General features: G+C 39.9%; 1 protein-coding gene across 1 annotated transcript in view; it reads right to left on the bottom strand.

Moving 5' to 3' along the window:
* The window catches only part of CDK6 (cyclin dependent kinase 6), a 138,852-nt gene that overhangs the window by 27,695 nt on the left and 95,564 nt on the right, over positions 1-15,593 (bottom strand). The window contains exon 5 of the mRNA XM_085050721.1: positions 14,921-15,030. Coding sequence (XP_084906847.1) covers positions 14,921-15,030 — 110 coding nt within the window. The remainder of the gene's footprint in view (positions 1-14,920; positions 15,031-15,593) is intronic.

Here is a 15,593-nt window from a genome sequence, read left to right on the forward strand (position 1 = left end):
TTCAAACAAGCAGTGGTGCAAATCAGTGTGCAGGACACTGCGCAGGCAGTGTGTGTGCGTGTCTGTGCAGAGCTCCTCATGCCTGTGAACAAACTTGCCCATATTTTCCTAGAACAGATCTATATCCTCCTTCCAGAGCACTTCAGAGCTGTTTTTCACCACTTCGTTCATTTAACTTATAATTTTCTCCTCACTTCAAAATCTAGCAGACAGCACTTCAAAATGACACATTTGAGCCCGACTACGAAGATACTCTTTAATGCTGTATTTTAAAGAAATTATTTTAGAATATCTATATCACAGCAGAAGACCAACCTTCAAGATAAGCAAGAGGAATTTTAGTTTGTTCCTAGTCTTTATCAATCACGCAAAAGAAATGAAAGCAGTCTTCTACATGAACTATCTACTCCTTTATCTTGAATGAAACGCCACTGTGAAAATCTATTCAAATCAGAGTTTTCAGAGATAAAGAATTAATTTTTTTGTAGTTCCACAGTTTTTCTTACAATGTCAAGATGACTTCGAGAAAGCTCATCAGTTGACATTTACCATATTTACTGGTGTAAAAACCCCTTTTAAAACGGGCTTTGCTCTGAGAGTGCCTCTAAGGCTGGACTAGTTTTAATCAAGGGGATATAGAACAGGTTTTGAAGTCTGAGGCCCTCTAATTAAAATTCAATAAAGTTCCACAAACTGGATATACTTTTAATCAGATTGCTTTCACAGTAAAGCTTTAGGCTAAAAGGTTTTGTGCCATTAGGTTGTCTTCTCTTGGAATAAATTCTTTTAAACCAAATGGCTAACCCTTGTATCAGGTGAAAGACTATGCACACATAATTATTGCTCAAAGGAAACTAACTCTTACCAACCTGTGATTTTTCCTTATCAAAGGAGAAGAAAGTTAAGGAACGCATATAATATACATACTGGTTCATTCAATCTGTCCAAAGGTACTGAGTAAATTAACATCCAAGTATATGTTCCCAGGTCTTCCAGGGCTTTCTCTCTATCTCAGTAATGCTAAGCAAGGAGCTTCACAGACTAAAGTACACTCTATGGATAACAGAGCTTATACTCTAAATACTTAATACAAAATAATGTGAAAGGATAATGTCATAAATGTTTTATTTTCACCATTATGAGTTACACATAAAATGGTACACCTATTTGATTAAATTATTAGTCTAACTTAAAAAAATCCCCCCTAACAAACTCTACAACTGGGAAGAGTAAGGCAAAAAAGCAAATATCTGACTATAAAAGCATCAGAAAAATTCTGAAAGTCAACCTTCTCTGTCAGCTGCAGTGGTATAGATAGAACGACAACAAGGTAATGGAGGCTGCATATGGGCACTCTGTGAGACTTCAGAGAAAGGGCTTCAAGAGATGTCAAATTCCCATGTTTGAAGGGAACCACAGAACTAAAAGATGTTCTCATAAGCTAGAACATAAAATTCTCAATACAGAATAAAATCTAAGAAAAAGGTTTTTTTTTGTTTCTTCCCTTCTGGGAAAACATTAAAGGCTAAGAGAATGAATCCTTTTCTCTTCATCTGGGCTTCAGCTCCTCCTGTGTGGTATCAAGTACATGTTTTGGTCTGTGATCACTTTATTTGTCCCCATATTAGGTGTTAATGGCACCTGTCGCTCTAAGCCTCTCTAAATTTTCAGATAAACCTGAAACATCAGAACTGTGCCCACCCACAACTAACATGTCTCATCACCTTCAGCTGTAATAAAACCCTCTTGGTCAGAAAAAAACTCTGGATGTGGATTACAAGCCTTCAGACAAGAAAGGCAGGGAAAACATTTCAGTACTAAGTGGCAAACTGTTATGTGAGCAGAGGTTAAATTTCAATTTCAACCTTTTCCCCCAGCTGCTGAGTCTGAGTGTCAAAAGACATGAAAGTGGATTAGAAGGACGGTGTGAAGAAAATACTTTAATTTTTAGCAGCTGTGCTGGCTTACAGTGAATTAATAAACACCTGCAGAAATGCTTGAGATAGGCATTTAAGGTAGAAAGTTAAGTAAAGCAACCACCAAGGAAAACTGATGTAGTTTTCACAGGCCAGTTAAACTAGATACAACTTTGCCCTAAACAATACTTTGTCCCATGCAATACACTCAGGCCAGAGAAGCTGTGAGATTTGCATTCACTGGCCCACGACAGTGCACAGGAATCGGAGTTCACCTACTAAGACCTCTCTGGTTAATTATACTGCTCAGCTTTTAGTGATTTCACATAAAACAATTTCTTCCCACTTGAATCCTGACCAAAAGAAAAAGTTAATTTTTATGTTAAAGAGGAAACCCAAAACCTAAATGAAGGTGATGACACTGCTCAGATGCTACCCTCCCCAATGCAACTGCAGCACATTTTGTGCTGTAGGTTTGTGTGTTACAAGGTTCCCCAAATTATTTTTGCAACAATTTTTATACTATTGTCCCTGCTTTGCCATTACTGAACCACAAGCCTTGCTTCTGTGCTGTCTGGGGCACAATTCTATTGGCTTTTGACATCATTTTAGTGGGAAGAGCACACAACTACGGCTTTACAGCATGATCACTTCCTCAGTCTCTGAAGTACTGAGCACATGTAGCTCCTTGAATCACCCCATATCTTGGATTTTTTGCCCCCACATCACCACATTGTTCATCACCTTCATGTCCACTACAAGGAGTTCCTCAAGATCCAGATGGAGATGGCTGTCATTTCTGAAAAAAACCCCCAATCTAATTTGTTCAGAACTAAAGGAAAAACAGAGTCTTCTTCTGGAGTGAGCGAATAATCAAGTAAAAGCTTCTTCCCATGGCAAGCCATAAATCAGACTCTTAAAAGATCTAGAAGATGAGCAACACCTACCTCTCCTTTTGCAATTACTTCTCAGGAATGGAAAAATTATTCCAAGGCAGGAGAGAAGCAAGCAAGCCTGTTTCTGTGCTTGAGTGGGTAGGACACCCACCTAGAACACGGTTCTGACTCTGTACATGTACTGTTTCATTGCTAATGGTCTGATGAGATCTAGGTTTAACTGAGTATCTTCATTCTTACAGCGGCAGAGTATGATTCATCACTGCCAAACAGGCTTAATTTAACAGCTACAGACAGAAACATTACAGAAAAATCTCCTGCTATGCATACTTCTTTAGATGCTGAAAGCTTGCTCTCAAATTATTTGGATATAAAGAGCACTTAAAAAATTATTCAATTGTATAGAACAGTGTGTATGCTGTACTGACATAATCTAATAAAAAGGATCTGATAATTCACTGTAGTTGGTGAAATTCTGGATGATATAGCTCATTGAGTAATGTACCTTCAGGTAACTGATTCAGACTCAGTAAAAATCAATAGTAACTGAATCTTCATGCCAGTTTACTCCAGCTCAGTAGAATAAATTAGTGGAAATGAAGTAATCCCTTGGACGAAATTCTTATTTGACAAATGTCTATATTCCAAAAGCACTACTGGCAAACCTAGATATGTTAGGAGAGAAGCTATGAATATGGACAATATTTAAATAAAAGAAGAAATACTTTCTCAGAGTTTGTCTGAAAGTTTCATCTGGACAGAACACATTCAGTTCATCTATAAAAGGCAAGCAGAGCAAATTATGTATGAGTTTCTGGAAGAAGTCACATGGTTTGACCATGCCAGACAGATGGTTACTAAAAGACTGCAAAACGAAGCATGCCACAAGCATAAGAGAGCAGCCAGGCATATCACATGCTGACACCAAGAGTTCTCCACTTGTCAAATCCTGGCTGTCTCCAGCAGTCACCCTACCGTGGTAGCTGTGTCTCACATGGACTCATTCGTACAGGGCCAGCAGGTCAGGCAGAGCAAGCAAGCAGAAGTAATGGCAGTGCCACAGGCCTTGTGCAAACAAATACTAGAAGCAAGGCAACAACATGTGCTTTCATATCACAAGGCAAACTATGGCTCCAAAAAGAAGAAGGGACAAAATTAGGGTGACTCAGTGTGAGCTGTATCCTGCCAACACCAGGCCCCTGATGGCAAAGGCAGATCCAGCTACGCACAGGTAACACGTGCTGCTCTGTGGCAGGCGGCACATCCATGCCGGAGAGACTGTGGTCACCTCCCTTCCTCACCAAGCTAGGACTCCATCTAGGTCCTTGACATCTGCAACTGCAGACAATGCACAGACTCCTAGAACAGCTGTCAAGTTCTTTGGTCTGAACCCTGCAGCATAGGTAAACTATCCCACAGAAGCAGTGGGGAGCTGCCTTTGGGCACTGCGCTTCCCTTGGAGATTCCCTTTTCCAGAAATCTAAGTATCTAACTTCTTGCTTTCTCATTTGAGGTCTCCTCTCACAGCCAATTATTTACTTAGTACAAGGTAGTACAACGTCTCAGAACGTCTCTGTTATATTTTGCTCTGCCGTCCTTAGCTGTTTTTAAACTCCAAATGTCTGTTTCTTTAGGTCTGCTTTTCACTTCTCTCATGCACATTTATTGGGTTTTCTGAGACGTAAAGAACATCTAACAGCCTTGGTGACCAATTACATGTGGAGAGGTGCTAGACTGAAGCAGCTGAAAAATATGAGACAGGTTTGTCCTATATACTTCTCAACTAGTACACACTGTCATCATGACTGACCAGTGGTAGCTAATTACTAGATTCCTTTTCTGAACAGTCAAATACAGAAAACTCAGTAAAGCTGCCCAGATAAAAATGTCTGACTAGACACTCAATTTGGAAAAAAAACTCCCACACTTGGGAGCTCAGCAACATGAATCACGGTTAAAGTCTATTCTTTTTTTCCCCTCTCCAGAGTGCATCAGTGTCCAGGAAAGGATCCCAGGAATTTAAATACCTTTTTGTAGCCATTTTCCTATGAAAGAGAAAAGTAAATAAAAACAGTGTTTAGTTCTATTACGAGTGAAACAAAAGTACACAGAGCTTCCCCCGGCCAAACTCTAGGCAAAAAGCAAAGTCTCTCCCAGCCAAGTTCCTGCAGAGGGAAGCTGTGTAAGAGCCAGGAGACCCTTTCAAACAGAAAGTCTTTGGGCAGCGTACAGCTGGCTATCCCTTTTCAGGCTAGAGAGCAAGGGGCATGGATAACATTGCTCTGCTTCTCTCCTGTTCTCTGGCTGGTGGAGTGACTGCTAAAAACAACGTGCAGCTGGAGATCCCACCTAAGCAGCCCTTGGGCTGCTCTGGCTTATCGCAGGTATGAACTTGCCTCTGAGATGCTCCAGAAGACACAAAGGTGGTGCACCTTCACAGCAACTGGCCAGCAGCTGTGTCCAGCACAGATCAGATCCAGATGTTTCTGCTACCAGCTGCATTTCCAAATATCCACTACAAATGCTACAATGTTAATACCAAGGACTTAAAAATACCTACATCATGACTGACATGTTGTGGTCTTTCTCTTAACCACAAGGTCTTTTCCCCTGACCTCTGGTCAGACTAGTTCAGATTGTCACAGACTGGAATACCACATGTCTAAGAAAGGCATACATTTTTAATGTCTACGTGTTCAGGGGGATTTCAGATTAGTGTGTGATCTCCAATGAAGAAACTACAGGAAGCTTTCCACAAGACCGCTCTTGTGAGGTCCCATCTGGGCTTGAGCTGTGTGCAGCCACTGGCTGCCAGCCCAGAGCCACCCAGTCCCAGTCCCTTGGCCACTGCCTGGCGCGACTTGACCTTACACCTGAACCTAACAGTCAAATTAAACTCGGTCAGCTAACACCATTTCTGTGGGGCTTTGTACCACTGCTTCGGGGTTCCTCTCTGGTTTTGTGTCATGGATTGTGGCAGTTTTTGGTTTCTATGGTTTATCAACGGTTTCCCTTACCAACAGATCTATTCCTCTGACTGAAAGTCTGGCACAGCTGGAAACTAGAAGGAAAACCACAAGTGAATGGCCTGGCACTTACCACTCATCTGCAACCACAGACTGATACAGTTACTGGATTTGACTAACGGCTATCAATCACCCCAACTGCAGACAAATAGATATCAACTAGAAAAGGCTTGAGGGAAAATGTGAGCTAAAAAACAATACTGTATTTTACTTTTGATGAGGTGACGCTGTCTTAGAAACACATTTATTTAATACTTGGTAATTATGGCGTTTTTCTGACTGTAGGCCCTGCTCTCCATTAATGTGTGTTTTTCCTTTGCCTAAAGTCAATGCAAGTTCTGCCTTAAAGGTCAAGTTAAACAGAAAACAATCCTGATAATCCAAAAACTGGAATAACACGAACATGTGCAGTCTTCCGCTTTCCCTTATGTTAAATTTCCTTCAGTTTGAAGCACAATGTCATTGTTGTTCCATCAGATCACTAAGGCCACTAAGCTAAAATGTGGCTTCTGTCATTCAATTTTAAAAATATTTGTAAAAAGTCTTTGTAACAGGCTGGCCACTTATCTGGGGGGAAAGAAAAAATCCTATTTTATGAGGTCTGGTTTGGAAAAACAATCAGCCTCCCACACACACCTATGCACATGAATGGCAGAAGAATAAAGGATGAAAAGTCCAAAGCACGGAATTTTGAATGCTGACAAGATCTTTCTAAGGAACAAACCTTCTCCCAGTACATTTGGTCTGGACTGTGGTGAACTCTTATGGCACTTCCAACTTAAATCATTCTTGTAACAAAACAAGACAATTTCCAAAAACGGCAAAAACAAACTCAGGCCAGAGCTGTACAGTACTTTGGTTCAAAGGCTGCAAATTAAGTTGTGTAGCTTTTACAGTTCTAAGCTGTAACATCTACCATTGCTTGTTAAAGCAAAAGACAAAACAGAAAAAAAGAAGTTGTTATTTTAATTCTTTCTGCTACCAAGATCTAACTGTAAGCAAGCACACACGTGAATGATTACACTTTGGAGTTCTTGGTCCACTAGATATGCTGGTTTAAGGTTCACTGGAAAACACCAGATAATGTGATTGCAAAGTCTGTGTTTAAATTGCTGCGTGATAAAGAGAACAGTTCTGTCTTAAACCACATTTAAAATGTTTGGCAGTTTATATGGAAAACCTAACTTATAAGCAGCATTCATGGCTGTACTTAGTTGCTTTTTGCCATGTCTCTACTATCTTGGTTTTATTATACCGTTCCTCCCAACATCCGGTTATACATCCTATTTTTTCTTTTGTTAACAGATTCCTCTGCTATTCTCTCTAGTTCTCTCTTCTTTCCAACCTGAAAAAGATTGAAAAGATATCACAATTCTTTTCTCTGCTTTTTAAAGACATTTCAGAAATGTGTTGAAAATAAGAGAACACAGCATGAGAAGGAAAAGTTAAGCTAAGAACTGAAAAGAAGTAGAAATTTTCCATACGGAGAAAAACAGGATCTAGTACGCAAAGCCAAATATTCCTACTGCTGCATAGCTACCATGCCCACTTGAAACAGTGAGGACTAAACGATCAGATATGCTGAAGCATAGGAAAATAACTGACAAAGAATTAAAATGCATCTGAAACGAATCTGTGTCAAAGCAACATGCCTCACAATTTGCTGCATGGCAGTACTCGTACTTTAGAGGCTCCTTATTATCTTTAGAGCCTCTTTTCAGACTGTGTTCACGGTACTGTTCTTGTATGTGCAGAAAGGTAAAATAAAACTTAAGTCTTCACTACCACCAATCAGAGTTGTCTTTCTTTCTCGCGTTCAGTAGGTCCATTATTTCATCTGCAATATCCATACACACAGCAAGAAGTTAAAAATTCCATCTGGTGACAATTCACAATGGTGTGCAAATAAAGACAATTTTAAAAAGACAAGGAATATAATCCTACCCTACAGAAGGCTAATCAGGCCTTCTATAGGGAAGGATCAGGCTAAGGTATTATCCATTGCTTTCAGTTTGAGACAGTTCTGTTTATGGCGGTTTATATGAATGTGTAGTCTCTCTGCTCTGCTCCTGTCCAAATCTAAGTATCTGCAGTCACATAATTGATGTACTTGGGCTGTGGCAGGAATATGTCCTATACTTATAAAAACAAGCTCTCTGTTCAATTGCAAAGTATTTTATATAATAAATATATAATACTAAAATATATAATACTGTCCTGCTGACTACGGGCTTTAAACAAACGTTCCTGCTTTCCCAACGGTTTGAATAATGGAACAATATTAATGGAAGTAAAAATGTAAGTAATGACATACTCTTACTTTATTTGAAGTGAGGATCATTTAGCACACAAAAACCTCACTGTCAGGTATGCACTTGCGAAGTTACAGATTGATTATTCCTCAAGATCATTCAACAGCAAAGCAACTCATCATAAGGAATGACTAACCCAGGTATGTCACGAGCAGCAGATATAGTACTTTCAAATTTCCAAGCAATTTTCTGCAATAGCAGCATTTCTGTGAACAATTTTCCCCAAAGCCCACTGTCCTCTTTACTTCATTCTCCAGATGAAGAACACACTCAGGTCATTGAGAACGTGTGGCTCTCTGTTGAACACACATTGCCAGATGTATACCTAATTCTTTTTTCGAAGTGCAACCTTAAAAGCATGTATCTGTGAGAGATTAGCACCTACAGGAACAGTTAATTCAGACCAAATGAGCACATGATGAAACTGATGATGGTTAGGACAGAAAGAACTGGACTGCAGATATCTTCAGAGAGAAAAGCTGCCTGTCCCATTCAAAGCACCAGGGAACCTGCAGGCTCTGTTACAAGTTATCACTTCGTTGCCTCTGGTAACAAATGGAAGGTGCACCTCCTTCTCTGGATAAGGACACGCATACAGTAGCTCACATCCTCATGGCCTGAGTTCCTTTGAAGCTACCTTTCTGTGTGCGTGTGTGTTTGTGTGTGTGGTATTTTAGCAGACAGATAACAACAATCACAGTTCCAGAGTGCATTAAATTTGTGCAAATTTAACTTATACACATCCTTTTGCTTGTGCTATGCAAAAGCACAAAGCTATGCAAAAGTTTCACGAAGCCCAGAAGACACTGTCAATTCCATCATCAGCCTCAGCTTTCAACTCACAGCTCTTCATAGCTCCCACACACATTGCAACCCTTATTTCAAACAAAAGTCCCACAGTCCTGGGTTTATGTCACAGATGAGACAGCTGAAAGCTTGAACAGCATCACTGAAAGAAGTGCAAGGCATGGAAGCTGGGATACCACTACGCAATACCCTCTCCTTCCTTGCCAGTTTGCAGCACTTTTACAGCAATCACTTCAAGCACTGTACCGTGCACATTGACAGAGAATAGCTCGGCCACTCTTCGTGCCACTCTGTCACACTGAATTGTTTCTGAAGTGGTTACAATCCCCTTTGAAGTCAGGGTTAATTTCAGCAATGATTTCAGTGAAGCCAAAAGACCTCACCACATGACCCAGCTAAAAAGAGTTACTCTTTCCCCTCAGTGGTAGAAATTCAAACTTCCCTATCTCCAGCTTCAGGTTGTGTAGACAGCTTAAAAAAAGGTGTTCCACCTGGCTATTTCCTTCTGCAACCACTTGACCATCTTCATCCCACAAAGCATTAACTGAAACTTCAGCTGCAGAGCCCACTGTCCTTCCTTTGCTCATGAGTAGGGCAGAAGTAGAAGCAAGGGGCACATTCTGAGGGGGTCCAGCTTCTCAAAATCACAGAAACATTGAAATTGGAAGAGATCATCAAGATCATCCAGTCCAACCGTCAATCCAACATGACCATAATCACTCCTAAACCATAGCTCTAAGTGCCACATCCATCTCTTGAACACTTCCAGAGACAGGGACTACACAACTTATTCCAATGCCTGGCCACTCTTGCACTGGAATTTTTTTCTAGTATCTAATCTGAACCTTCCCTGGGCTCAGCCTAAGGCCATTTCCTCTTGTTCTTTCACTTGAGACTTGGCAAAAAACACCAACCCCCACCGCACTATAACCTCCTTTCAGGTAGCTATAGAGAGCAATGAGGTCCCCCCCAAGTCTCCTTTTCTCCAGACCAAAGAACCCCAGTTCCCTCAGCTGCTTCCCATGGAACATGTTTTTTAGACTCTGCACCAGCTCCATTTCCCTTCTCTGGACACCCTCCAGCACCTCAGTGTCCTTTTTGAAGTGAGGGACCCAGAACTGAACACAGCACTCACCAGCACTGAGTACAGAGGGACAATCACTGCTGTGGTCCTGCTGGCCACACTATTCTTACGGTCTCCTTTCACAGACCCATTCTACCACCTGGCTCTGTAGCTGGCACAGGAAAGTACATGCAATGGATCTGATGACTGTACTTCACACTGTACTAATAACCTATGTCTTGTTTGGAAAGGGGAATAAAGATTTATTCTATTTTAGTTCTGTAGATGATTTACAATTACTCAATACCCTAAGACATCGTAGCTAAAATGAATATATGTACTGCTAGTTTGTTTTAAATCTGATGTTTTATGATTCTAAGCAGCCAGTAGGTCCCAAATCCAGTGTTCACATCACCAGACGAGGGTCTAAGTTTTGATTTTATCACATCTGTATACATTACCTAAAACAACAAAGTTCCAGGCTCATGTTTTTCTACACACAATGATGTACCTCCTCTAATTGGACAAATTTAAACCATTGAAAGATGACTTATATGCCAATAGCTTGTTTCCCCTGTGTCTGCTGTTTGTGTCCACCAGGGAATTTGACCCATTATAGGTATTTTAGCAGTGTCACACATCTCTTATCTGCTGCTACAATTTTCAAGCACAGTTGGTAATGCAATAACTGTCTCACACATATTAGGAGTTGACCAAGTAGGCTGAAAAATGAGACAACTGCTAAAAGCATGATTTAATATTTAAAAATGAATAAATAATAACCTCATACTATTTGTGCCGACCTTGCAGCTTATGAATTTCTGGAACTGATGATTTTACCAACAGCAGGCTGATTAAAACACCATGGAGCTGGTGCATGGAGCCGGAACAGTCTCAGTAAGAAACCCATGCAAATGGAATTAATTTCCCTCCAGGGTAGACGAAGCTTGTTGCACTGAGATAATACTGTTTTACTTTTAGTTTGGGGAGGTGGAAATGTTTTTAGTTCCGTATTTACTCAGGAGACAAACTCAGCTGCTTGTGTAATATCACAGTTACACATGCCTAGCTGGAATTGTTACACAGATAGCCTGACTCGTGAGTCCCACATGCACACCTACCAACCTCCTGGTCTGAGCAGGACTGAAATAATGTAAGAGCATGGTTTTGAAAACTGGGCATGTATAGATGCATTAAGAACTAAGCACCAAAACATTTTGACATTTCTTCTCAAGACTGCCTACCCAGAAGAGAATCCAAGACCGGTGATCCGAGCTTTCTTTTATAGAGCATTTCACCCAGATCCGAATCTGGGATTCCAGCCTTTCATACTCATTCACCTGGATTAAGTACTACCTAATTGAAGCAAGAAGACAGTCAGTCCCTTCTTCCCTAAAACACTGGTTATGACTTCCTACTTAGGAGCCGCCCACAGCTCTTGAGCCAGCTGGAAGAGTTTTATGTATCCAGACAGAAGTGAATGTTACTCCCGTTTTTGCCTTTCTCGTTAACTAGGTGTTCACCGAGTAGAAGGTACAAAGTCTTTTCCTATTGGCCTGGAAAATGCTCAGCCTCAAAGTGAAACCCTTTTATAAGTAATCCTAATCTTTATCTGAACATTAAAAAAGCCAAAGGACGTCCCCATGCCACCAGGCCCCAGTCAGTCCTGCCAACTGTATCTCTGATATGGTAGCAAGCCATAGCATGCCTTACAATTTTCCCTACTGGTTTTTACTATCCATGCACCAGAGCATTTAAATCACAGGCACTCTGACAAATATGATTACACTTTCATTGACACTCCATCCAAATGTCTAGAAGTCACTGCAAACTGCTTAATTAGAGCGGAAACTTAAAAACTGAAACTGTCATATGAGGAATTTTTCAAGTAATGCTTTATTTTGGGGGTGCTGTCATCAATAGTACACATGGACAGAAAAGACACACAAAGCAGAATAGTTTCTGCGTACATAAAACACACCTGAGTACTGAGCAGTTTATTGTGGATCTGTAAAGAGAAGAGGACCCTTCAGAATACATCTGAGGGATTTTAGGATACGAACTCTACGCATTTATTTCTGCAGAAGCCTATACCAAAGCCTGTACCAAAATTAAAATGTGCAGTTTTAAAGGAGCTACGACTTTACACAAACCTCAGATCACAGGAGGAGCAGAGATGAAAAGTGTCATTTGTTTAGCTGAATAAGCCAAGATGAGAGAAATGTTCAAATTTACTCTAGGTGTGTCTATAAAGAGATATAATTAATTTTTTGTGTCTAAGTTCTTTATACACTTCTGTGTATTTCAGATCAACTTCTTAAACAAATACTTGATTTGCATTTGTCCTAAATTGTTTTAGATTGAGGGTGATCTAAATTGAGGCGCCATCCACTTAAAATATATAGTAACCTGTAACATACAGACTGGACCATTCATGCAGAGCTCACTTTTCTCCTACACACTTATCCAGACTTAGAGCACCTCACGGTGCTTGTGACAGCCTACAAAACTCCATGCAAACAAACCCAAACTGTCCAATGTCTCCTTGACATAAAATGGATTCTGATATGTTTTCTGATGCTGTGCAGTGTTTTATTTTGAAACCTGTTCCAGTGAAGTCCCTGGGATATAAAAAAGACCAGAAGAGTCTCAGTACATTTTGTAAAAATCACAGACCTTTAAAAGAGACCTTTCAAAGAGAAGGCAAAAGACAGTAGGAAAAGAAGGCAGAAAGCACCCAGTAGGACAGAAAAAAGAAAAGGTTGTCTTAATATCAAAACCATGTCTACCAAGCAAGTTTTAGCTGCATTCTCATACTCTTATCCTATCAACACCAGTGCAAATACAGATTGGTGATTACCCAAGGGCACTACCATTTCCCAGCAAAATTGCTATTGCATTTATTCAATCTTTTGGATATAATCCATGCAGCTTGTAAAATTTTACAGTTTATTGCTACCAAGGTCACAGTAACATGGGCTTTCTTTTGCAATCCATCAGGAGAATCCGAAAGACAACACAGATCATGCAGAGAGTATTGCAACATTAACCCATCACAACAGTCCATGGAGACACCATTAAGGCTGTTTGCTGCAGCTTTATGGCAAAGAGCCTTGAGAACAGTCTTCCAAATCATGCTTGTACACTAAAGTATGTAAAAGTCATACTGTTTGCAATGAACGAACACAGTACATACAGACTTGGCAGATTCCTGACCTCTACAGTTTTTGACAGTCTCCCAAATTTAAGACTGAGAATGTCAGACTGACCCTACATTTGGCAAGAAAAATAGAAGTCCTGGTTTATCAAACTCTGGCTCAAATCAGATCTCATTTCCATATGAAAAAAAATTCTGATTTTGTAATATTAACATAATATTTGCATTTGTATATAAGTAGAAAATTTAATTTACTAGATGTGGAGACTCAGCAAAGCTCATACACCACTACAAGAAAAAATAAATTTAATTGGTGGAATTTGTATATGGCAGTATTTATCTGTAAAAATGCTACAAATTAAATGAGAGGAAAAGAAGAGTTTTAAGCATGTAATGAAGTTCTGCATTCATTTTTTGGCCTGTATCACTCTTACTGCAAATGGTAAAATGAAGTTGTTGACTCTGCTATTTGAATCAGAAAAGCTATAAGCAACTTAATGCTATTGTGAATATGTCAGTACATGGGCAAAGAGTGAATCTTTGAAAGTTTGCAACGGAGGGTTTGAGTGATATTCCTAAAATCCACATTCTTTTTTTCTCTCATTTTTTGACTTCATTTCTGAGTCAGGGGGTGGAATATAACTCTACCCATGCCATTTAACCAGGCAAGAAGCCCAAGAAAAATGATTTTTCCATATAACATTAATAAGTAGTAAAATTCCAAAGTTATTTTGCAAGACTTCAATTAGTATTTGAACTTACTGTGTAAATTAAATAGTTGTTTCTCAAGCCCCTTATAGTATTGCATCTTCTTGTAAATTCTACTGATCTGGGGTTTTTGGCCACCCAGTGTATAATTTTCTTTCACATTTTCTTTCTGCATATTCTTTGGCTTCACCACGGGTGGTTACAAAATGCTATACAATTTCTACATGGAGATCACCTAGGTGATGTCAACATGCACTTTTTGCTGTAAGCTCAACCAAAATTCATGTGATTAAGTTAGTACCAAGACAGATTTACCCTGTCAAAATTCTTGCAGGTTTGTTCCTCTCCACAGCCTTGGTACAACCTCCATGTCAGTGACTCTCCACAGGCAAAGACCAATACACAAGAGTTCCTCTTGCATTCACAACTCACCTGCATCCAGCTGTAATATTCTGTATCAAGATAGTTCTGATTTTATAGAATCAGCTAGAAAAAAAAGCTATTTATCTTGGGATTTTTTTTACTACATTTAACATCTCTCTTATCCTCCCCTCAGGCTACATAATTTAATCTTAAAAAAATCTTACCTTTTTTTCGTACCTCTAAAAAACAACTTTACAGTGACTTCTTAGATCTCAAATATCCCAAGTGCAGACTACCAGCAAACACCTGATGCTTCAATGCACAAACTCCAGAGGAAGAAGACTCTGATGACCACAGTGCCCTGCCTTCCTCAGGATAAATCCTTTCCAGAATCCAGCTTTATTTAAATTGATCAATAGCCTCTCTCACCCCCTTTTATGTGCATTTGGATTCAGGTTCAACGGGAATACAACAGTGCTCATGCAAGCTTTACCAAGAGCTGAGGTATACTCCCACCAAAAGACAACAAGAAGTATGACTTTGCAATGGGCATTTCTATTTTGCACTGTAAATAAAACATCCTATATAAACATGATTTGGCGTACCGTAACAGGCATTACCACACATTTTTTTAAATGAGAAGCATGAAGAAAATGAAACTGTATTTCTTACTTTCGACGGAACATTTCTGCAAATATGCAGCCAACACTCCAAAGATCAACTGCTGTTGCATAACTGGACTGAAGCAAGACTTCAGGAGCTCTATACCACAAAGTAACAACCTGCAAAACAAAAAGGAACAGAAAAGAGAGTGCTTAACTGCAGAATTACGACCTCCTAAGTGTTGTATGTACAGCTTCCACTTAGTTTAATCGATATTGCAAAAACTCACATATTAGGGCAAAGTGGTTTAGCCAGCACATAGAAAAGGGTCCTGTATGGCAAATCTCAGTATCTACAGCTGCAGTGATGATGACTCAGGAAGTGATACCATTTCTTGGTAACAACAGTGCAATTCAGTGTACAACAAAACTATAGTTTCAGAGTTCAGCACTGGAGTGACAATCACAGTACCACATCTGTACTGATCACACTACCAGAAACTTTTTTAAGCTTTTGCAGTTTACAAACCCCAGACACGTTCCAGTGGAGATCTGGACTCTCCATAGGGCAAACGTTAGTCAATTGAACAAGGCCTTGTTTTCTCAAACAACTTTTGTGGATGTAGATGTAGTCACCAAAATCACAGAGGAACCAAAAAAGTCAGGGAATACTGTTGATTTACCCATAGGACACATCAGAAACTGCAGCATGTCTGTTCTCAGCCCTTTACAGTTTATGTACT

This window comes from Lichenostomus cassidix, chromosome 2 (genome assembly GCF_008360975.1).
Source record: "Lichenostomus cassidix isolate B80296 chromosome 2, HeHo_3.0, whole genome shotgun sequence".
In the NCBI taxonomy this organism is placed as follows: Eukaryota; Metazoa; Chordata; class Aves; order Passeriformes; family Meliphagidae; genus Lichenostomus; species Lichenostomus cassidix.